The sequence below is a fragment of the Austrofundulus limnaeus genome, unplaced genomic scaffold (genome assembly GCF_001266775.1).
Source record: "Austrofundulus limnaeus strain Quisiro unplaced genomic scaffold, Austrofundulus_limnaeus-1.0 Scaffold203, whole genome shotgun sequence".
Lineage (NCBI taxonomy): Eukaryota > Metazoa > Chordata > Actinopteri > Cyprinodontiformes > Rivulidae > Austrofundulus > Austrofundulus limnaeus.
In genome coordinates this window covers 915,729-925,416 of record NW_013952605.1, presented here as the reverse complement: position 1 = coordinate 925,416, position 9,688 = coordinate 915,729, and the positions used below count along the sequence as shown (strand labels likewise).

The 9,688-nt window shown below is 38.8% G+C and overlaps 1 protein-coding gene across 1 annotated transcript in view; it reads right to left on the bottom strand.

Moving 5' to 3' along the window:
- The window catches only part of mpp7a (MAGUK p55 scaffold protein 7a), a gene marked incomplete at its 3' end in the record, with an annotated part of 62,813 nt that overhangs the window by 13,969 nt on the left and 39,156 nt on the right, over window positions 1-9,688 (bottom strand). Inside the window, 1 exon segment of the mRNA XM_014018830.1 lies at window positions 3,930-4,048. Within this exon segment, the coding sequence (XP_013874284.1) occupies window positions 3,930-4,048 (119 nt within the window).

Below are 9,688 nucleotides of genomic sequence, written 5' to 3'. Positions count from 1 at the left end.
GCTTTAATTGGAACAGTTCAAATGTTTGTGTTGTTTAAGCTTCATTAAGTTTATACAACACTCATGTTTCATGTCAGTTCAGTTCCTGCATCGATGAAAAGCAAGAAGATGAAGTGTACTGATGAGATTCTGGTCCCGCTGAAACTATATCCTAAAAATACTAGTTTTATCTCTGGGAAATAATCAGATTATGAAGTGTCTGAGAGGCTGTCCCAACTAACAAAAAAACAGAACAAAAACGTCTGGTTTAAATCCTCATGATTGTAGGAAGTTTTTCTCTTTCARTCTCTGACACCTTCTCCTCTGGTTCCTTGTTCTCCCTTCAGACACAAAAACAGGAACTGATGCTCAGTTATTACCCAGGTGGGGCCTGAGTGTTTCCATATGAGTAACCTGGATTAAGAAGCCTATCAGATTAACATGTGTGTGCTTTCTCTCCCCTTCACAGTCTTGTAGAAAAAAAGGTTTAATCTTTGGAGATTACTGRGGCTTTAGAGGAAGAGGACAATTTAGGTATTATTAATGGTGTGCCACTGACATTACACGTCTTCACCTGAACGTTTTACTTCTGGCTGCAGGTCTCTGCTGTAACGTGAGATGACTGTACTTTCCTGTGTTTCACAGCCTGCATGTCWGTACATTTGGTGGACTGAACCAGCAGACTGGTTTCCATCTCAGTACCAAGCAGTAAGCAGAGGAAACAGCAAGTTCTGCCCGTCTGGAGCTCTGCAGTTTCCACTTATGCCTCCATGTTAACAACAAGAGACACTTGAAGCAGCTCAGTTTCTCCGTTAAACAAGAGGATGGCACGTAGATGAAGAGACTAAAAGCTATTTAAGATTTTCGCCAGTTATTTGAATATTTTATTAATGTTAGGACATGGTGACTGTTGTGTATTGGATGAGAAACAGAAATTATGTTTTGAAATAATTCAAACTGGACAAACTTCACTGACGTGGAACCAAACAGAATCAAACAAGCATGAGATCAGTTGACGGCTTCCTGCCAGTATTGTACAGACATGGTGATCTTTGGCATTGGCCGTCTTCATGGATCGTGTTGATAACAAATAGCGTGTGGTATGAGAACAAGAAAGCTTCTTGAGAATGCTAAAAAGGCAGAGAAAACATGATTTGTCAAACACTAAGCATACCAGCATCRATTCAAGTCAGTTTACAGTCATCTCAGAAGGAGGTTTCCCAGATTCACCACAATACATTCATGTTCCAACCATCACAACGACTCATGCAGGTCTCGGAGAGTATTGCAGAGTTATTATCCAGTGTAAAGGGGCCAAAGGCACAAAGTTTGAAAGGACTTTGAATTTTTGTCAGAAAAACAGACACAGCTTCCTTTGAGCTACCTTTAAAAGATTAGCTGGTAAAAAACAGAAGCGGTTAGAAGAAGACTGAATTAAACCAAAGAGTTCCACCCTTGTTTGGTTAAATTTCATAGAAACATAAAACTACCTTCATTAGTATCAATCTGTGCCCCAAACTGTTCAGTGTTTTCTTTGGGACCTGGAAGAATAAGAGTCTGAACATTAACAGGCCCTGCCCATCATTATCCATGTTTAGGATGCTTTATTCTTTGGCCATCCATAACAATCTGGGCATCAAATGAACTCCGTCTGGTTTCCTTAAGTCCCAAAATCAGGATTTTACTTCGGTTTTCTGAGGTATGCCTCAATTCATGCACTTTCATGTGTTCAAACTGTTGGGTTACAACTCTGAGTCCTGAACAAAACTTTCTAAYACAGAAGAGCTTGTTTTTTTTCCCCAATGATCATTGAAAATTTGTTTTTTTTTTGTTTGTTTCTTTGTTTGTTTTTTACTTAATTGTCTGTTTGACATGCTATAGTAATTCTGGCTGAAGAAAAAGAGACCAAAAGAGAAATATGTAGAAAGAGCATAAAAAAGGATGCTGTGGATAGTTTATTAAATCAATATACAAAAGGATTATTACTGTTGTTGTATTATTGTTTTTGTCAAGGGGACATTGAGCCCCGCCTGCATTCACTACATACACATGACACGACACCTAAGAACCACAGCATCCAAACCAATAAGTCAGGTGATGGGGCACACCCTCTATGAACAATATAACTAATCAAGCCTATTGTTAAGCGATGGCCCTCTTTTGCATGTGACTGGCCTCTTTGTCCACCATGTGGAGGCAGTGCTTTTAAGGCTGAGTTCACCTGAAACTCATCAGACTGAAGAAGTCTCTTGGACGAGAGACGAAACGTTTCACTAAAGAAGAACCCATCCAGAAGACCTACTTATTTTTTTTTCTTTTTGAATAATTAGAAAAGTCCATTTGCCTGCAAACATTTGTAGGGAGTAGGTTGGAACTAAGGTAGTTGAACTGACAACTTGATTGGGACTGGATAAGACTAAAGCAGTCACAAGCAAAAACCCAGCTCGACTGAATGGCCCCTGATGTAAATTTCTTCACCTGTATTAATTGCCCACATGCAGGCCTGGCTTTTAGGATGGCACAAACTGCATGCTTACTTTGTATAAATCTTTCATTGCACATGTGACAATAAAAATGTATTTAAAGCAATACTGTAAAGCCAAACTAGGACTGCAAGAAGCATAACTCAAATTGTTGTGTGTGCAGAGCAACTAATAAACTGCTACACTCATAATGATCCACATAATGTTTTTTGTACATACTGTAGGTCACATGATTGGAATATCTGAGAGAAATATAATCTCTATTGTTTGTTAGAAGACTGAGGAAAAGACCAACAGAGCACTAAAAGAAGATGGATTCAAACATTAAAACCAACATTTATGAGTGTTTCAGCAGCACTGGTTTAACATTCTGCAGGCCCCTCCTGGAGAGATGTCAGCTTTATGGGCCTTTTAGAAGTAAAGTTAGTTCATAATGTTGGCTTTTTACTAGGATGATTGCTCAGTAACATTTTTATCAGTTTAAACAAAGTCTCATATATGATTATGGAGCAAACATCATTTAGCTATGTTTGCAAAAGTGGCTTGTTAAAAGCAGGGTGGGACTTCCACACACCTCATACATAATATATATTTTCTAATTATTATTTTTTTATTTGTTACATCTGAATGGTAAACCTCCCAATATAAATGATACATTTGTAAGATATTTAAGGGTGAGGAGGGGTGTATTACRCAAAATCAACTTTTTTGAGCTTTAAATCATGTTATAATATCATTCCCTCATTAAAAACAGAGTACCCGGAGTGTTGCTTAGACTCACCTTTTTGGATTAAAAAATGTGGAATGTAAACATAAATGTGAAATGTATTTTTTGGATGCCATGGAAACTACCCTCTCAAAACACTCTTGCGAAAGTTTATAAATGGCGTGAAGTATTGTGAAGATGTGCTGAAGTGGGAGTGTCAAACGGTAGGAAATGCTTAAAGAGACAGAAGCCAATTTCAAGTTTTTTAGATAGGCTATGATGCAAAGTCAAATTTATTTTTGATGAATACAACATTTTCACAACAAGTGAATGCAACATGATTACTTAGAATTGTAGGCTACTATGTGCCTGGAACATGCACAGCTCCCTTTAATAAGGTACACAGTTTATCTGGGATAATACAGTGCTGCTCTACAATAGCAGATTTATGAATTCAGTTTTTAAAGTGTGCATAACTATTATTTTATTTGATTTAATTAAACRTGTCGTGATGTTTGCACACTTTTGTTCAATGCAACAAAGATTAGTGTATTGAGTTATCTTTTTGTGAAGATCACATTTGGTGAAAGGACATATACATTTGATTGGTTTCAGATTCATGTATTTCACAGGTAATATTTAGCTAAGAAATTATGTTATATTAATGCAGATACATTAGTAATATTCACCGTTTGTATATAGCTTTTTTAAACCACTGCAGAAAACCAAGGTATTACTAAAAATAAATTGTGTTTTCTCACCTTTACAAGTGAGCGCAGACCTCTCTCCCCAAACATGTCCTGAAGGAAAGTGTTGTCTTCAGGACGGCTAACGTGAGGCTGCAGCTGGGATGGCAGGGCTGCCAGCAGCTCGTACAGGCCTGCAGAAAGCACAGAAGAGGAAAAACATGAGGGTCATCATCAAAGCAGCACTTTACATGCATGCAAAGTCAGAGATTCACTGACACAGATGTGTGAACCTCTGTACTTTGATTATACAGGACAAACGTTGTTAAAATGTGCTCAGCGTGTAGCTGTAAACAGACAGGCCTCCCACAGTGGATGCAGATGTAAACATATACAGTAGTACTTGTGTTAGTGCGGTGCAGACTGTCAGAGCAACACGTGCTAAAATCCTTTTGGGGATTACAAACCCCTCGTATACAAGGAATGAATATTTCAAATTCACTTTAAACAAAACCAGACCGAGGAGCTGAGGGCTTCAAGATTAAGCAGAGGGGAGGTGAAACACTCAGAGGGAGGAAGGCCAAAACCAGCGAGACAGTGGAGCTTCTTCCAAACACAACAAAGTCCTGGAGTGCAGCTGATAGACAGCAGTAGCAGATACTCGTTTGCTGCTCAGCTCCAGTCTTTARTGWGGCTGTGATCCACTGATCCAGGAGGTGCATCAAAGGTCAGGCACTCAGTCTGAGCTCAAAGCATCAAAGAACCATTTATTACATGAGATAAGTCATACCAGAATCAAACTGCTCGAACACAAGCACACAGGGATTGAAACCTTTTGAATGAACACTGGRTATATCAAAATCTCTAAGCACATTTATAACAGGTTTATATGAAAACAAACAGGAGCAGCTGGTTTCTCTCTGTTAGTCTCTTTAATCAAAAGGAAAAAGTTACATAGAGACAAGAGAGAGTAGAGAATAAAACCACAGATACAACTGAAACAAGTCAGAGATCAAACTCATTAAGACAGTGGTTGATGTTGTTGGTTGGAGAGTTACAGTCTGTTCAGGTGTAGTTTGGTTGGACAACTTGACTCGACTCGAGTCAGGTTCAGGTGCTGCTCCTGGACAGACAAATGGATCGCCTGTCATCTGCTTTTCTGTACCTTCTGCTTTCCCTCTGGAAGTGATTTAGGTTGAGTTTCTTGGATCTTTGAGTAAACATGCAGAATGTATCAAAATGATAACTGCACTCCGCTCCTGGTCCCAGCTCAGAGTCGGCATTTCCTTTACGTACCTCATACCTTACTGTTCAACAAGCTCTGTGATGAGCAAATACTGTACATTACAGAAAAAGAATAGCAAGGACACTGGACAAAAGCTTTTTGCTGCTTTGTGCTTAACAACAGATGTGCACCAGTTTTAATACTTTAAATCCCCATGGGTTTACTCAACAGTGGGATATCTTGTCTGTGATCTAATGCCTCGTTCTAAGATTGTCATCATGAAAGAGTCTGCATTGTACTGAGCCCAAACTGTCCGATGGCAGGGATCTCACTTAGTCCTTTACAACTTGGAACTCTCAGCAGATTTTACACAGTATATTAAACAAAAAAAAGATTTAAAGAGACATTGTATGATTTGATGAGGAGTGTAGTAAAGAGAGTGGGGGTGAAGAAAGATGTGGTCATCTTATTACCAGTGGCAGGCAGAGATGTTGATAAGAGGAAATGGAAGGGAACAAAAATAGAGACAGCGAGCATAAAAGTCCAGTCTACCTTTCCACACTCACAGGGATTTAAAAATGTAATCTTTTAGGCAAAAAATCTCTTTACTCCATACTAAATTGCTCCGGGGGCCACAATTTGCCGGTCAACAGCTGAGGGGCCGATTACCAAGCAATTAAAGTTGTGTAAATAAACCAAATATTGCAAAGATCTGTTACATTTGAATTAGTTTATTTTTGGTGCATTTAATCATGAATACAACATATAAAAGTAGTGATAATTACACATTACCAAAAATAAAAAGAACACATTATGCCTCCTATTATTAGACACAAATAATATTTTGACATCTCTGACTTGCCTAATTTTTAAACCAATTTTATTTTCACTTTCATCATTTTATCTTCAACTGCTTGTAGTTTTAACTGTCTTGAGTGTTTATAGAAATGGCTTTTGCTTCTAGACAAGATTCTGACGTTTCTGTAGATACCAAACATGTCTATGTCTAACTAAAAGAACTTAGAGTAATTAAATTAGAAAACCGGGGGTTTGGGCTTAAGAGATGAATAAACCAAACTTTGGGCACTCGCAGGATGGATGTGGCCCATGGGCCGCCAGTTGAATAGCCCCGACATAGAGGCAAGTACAGTTTATCTTTTTATTTGGAAAAAAAAAGATAAACTATAGTTGCCTTCTGAGGTCATTAGATCAGGCTGAACTGTGTGACCCAAAAAATGCAGTTTCAAAACAACAACAGAACCAGCTGAGGCCAAGAGCTAAACGAGGACTCTGAAAGACTGAAATGGTCAGAGGAAATAATCCAAAAAAAGAACCACTAAAATTGTAAAAATCTGTGTGGACGCTGTATAATGCGAGGAGATAAATTAACTCAGTATGATAAACAGAGAGACACAGGTTGTGTAAATGTAAATTTGATAAATACGGTTCACTTTATGGATCCGGGTTAATCTGAGGCACTCTTTAAAGTGATCTGATTCRGTTGAGTCACTCAAGCCAGTCATGCTGATAATTTGGCGACAATCTGCCGAAGGACATGTAGGTTCGAGGTTAATTTAGGATTTGGACTTGTGAATCCTAACTCAGTGTGAGAATTTGGCTCTTTAACCTGGGTGAGTTGGGAACAGACCAGCTGTATTCTGCACAGACAAAGTGAGAAARGGGGAAAGAAAACTAAAAAGAAACAAAACAAAACTGAGCCAACTCTTTACCACTAAAGGGTGGACCAGCTCATTTCTTGTAGGGCTGGTCTGGCTTCACTTGATTTGTTTTGGCCGGACTATTTTGAACCCTGTCGTGCGGCGGCTGTGTGGAGTGGACCTGGCAGAGTCTCGTGGTGGACCACAAAGTTCTGTTGTGGCTAGAGCCAGACCAGACCAGACCTGAGGTCCTTAGGTCCAGAGTGATGTTCTGCAGGATGGCTGAGACCATCTTTTAGAGAAATGAGAGAAACCCGGACCTCTAAAATATCTCAGAGACAGGAAGTGAACATCTTAACTGCCAAACAGACATTCTCCTGTCACACCCACACCACACAGAGATCAAACAAAATAAGAGTTTTTTTTAACAAATCTAAATGTTAAAAAACTCAAAAATATCAAATTTAATTTAAATATTAGTGATCAACAATTTTGTAAAGGAAGTTCAGAGATTTGTTCAAAATAAGAAAATTACTGGAACTAATCTACAACCACAAAACGTCTAGTTTTGTGGTTGTAAATTCATCATTTAGTATCTAAATATGGCAACCTTAAGTCACATGAACTTCCAAGAGACAAATTCAGCAGACTGTAACTTTCCATGTCAGACTGTATGATGCTTTAACTTTACAACTGATGTACAAAGACAAAAAGTGTGTCTTTAGAGAAAATGAACTTTTCTACTGCAGGAAATGAATGTTGGGTTTCAACTCCATTTCCTCTCCCAGCTCTTTCCCCCAGATGCCGAATAAGTTGTTAACCACCTTCATATATAAAACAGAGAGAGCACAATGTTCATGAGGTTCACCAGACTGCAGGGAGAGAACATTGCTACAACATGTGGGCGCTCCTCAAGCAGGTCACTAGGAGGGCTGTCTGTGGAGACAGTTTTTCCAGAAATGAGAAGCAGAAGCAGATTGTGCTGACTAATAGCCCTTTGGCCTGATTTACTTTTTATTCACGAGAGTTTGAAAAGAATGCAACAAAAAGAAGCAGTGCTTTCTGAATTAAAGAATTTAAGTTTTGTCTACATCTACTAAGATAAAACCAGGTGTTTTTGCTTAAAGTCAAGCTAAATATTGAGCATGCTGTGCATCTATAAAGCAAACTGCAGAGCAGAAGCTAACCATAAATTAACTGTTGGGTCATTTTTTTTCACCAGTGTCTGTTTCTTGTTACAGTTGCATTTACACATGCAGCACAAAGTAAGATACATTTGTATTTTTACCAAAGTCTGTGTCCTAATAAAATTATACTCGATATTGTTACAAATTCTAATAGTTAAGTAGACACTGATCTTTAACAATGTGCAATTAGTGAAGTGGTGTTGTACCTTTTAATTAAAAGGAAGGTGCCAGGAACAAGCATTATTTGACTCAAGAACATAACATCAGGGTTTGTGCTCCATTCAATCCCACAACCATCCCATTATCAACCCCTTAAGCCAAACTATTCATCCATAATAAATACGGGATTGAGTCCTCCAATATCATGTTCACTGATATTTTTGTCATGCTCTGAACAATTCCATCCTTATGGGAGAAGAGGAAATGGGGCTTCTCAAGACATTAGTTAAGGCTGTTCAGTATGGAAAATGACTTCATTAAGCATGGCCAATGAGTCCAGATTCAATGAACCGTCACTACAATTATAAATGTACTGCTTCACTACCTCAGGTTGAACTCTAGATGAATGACATTCCAGAACCGACAGAAAAGCAATGACATGTTCAGCATTTCAAAAGGAAAGGACCTCAAATGTCATGTAAGTACCTCTACCATCAACACCTCACACCTTTACACTTCAAAACGAGGTCAACATCATGAAAACAGAGCTGAGTCTAGAAGGGCAAGTGTAACCAAAAGATTTTGAAGCACAGCGGAAAACAGGACCCTTTCACCACCTGACAAGCAACTTGTGTTTTCAATTACAACATTTTTCAAAGACAGACAAGAGATGCTTGTGTGAAAGTCTCTGCACCAAAGTGAGTAAGAAGTAACATTTAGGCTGGTTCTAGTCTGTTCAAATCTGAGTATTTAAATTGCCCTCTTAATCCATTCATTCATCAAGTTTCAGTACCCACTTACTCCTACTGTGTCGTCTGGTGTCGCTCACCAGCAATCAATGGATGAAAAATGGGGTTGACGATAAGCAGTATAATGAATGGAGAGTACAGGTTTAAAAACACAGCAGAACATCATTTTAAAGTTTGCTGAATGATGAGATGATAGAACCGGAAGAGGACAAGAGGGTATATTTGGGCAACATGATGGCTCAGTGGTTAGCACCGATGCCTCACAGCAAGAAGGTCCTGGGTTTGATCCCATGTTCAGACCTGGAGTCTTTCTGTGTTGAGTTTGCATATTCTCCTTGTGCTTGCGTGGATTTTATATGGGAACTCCAGGATGGATGGATGAATATGTTTTGTATTCACTTATATTGCAATGAAAACACATTTTTGGATTATTGTTTTGCAGCCCTATAACAGTAATCCAAAATTTCTCTTTGCTAAGATGATGAAAGACTGATATTTGGCTGACTTTGGGCTGTCTCAAATATATTTGACAAAACAAAATTCAGAAGGAATTGGAAATGAGCTGCCACCTCTGTTTATAAAGACAAATGAAAAGTAGAAAACTCTCTGCTACAAGCTTGTATGCTTCTGTCCAAAGTGGAGACTCATTCCAGTCAGACCCTTGCCAGTGACACTTAAAGTGTATCTTACCCCCCTGTGAAAAGATAACTCCGCCCCAAGGTGAAATTTGAAAAATGCATCAAAGTGGGTAGGGGAAAGGGTGTGGGTAGGGGAGGGGGGTTAGAGAGCGGAGGTGTGGTCAGGACGAGAGAACGTGACAGGCAGCTAGCATTAGCATAATGGATGCTACATGGAA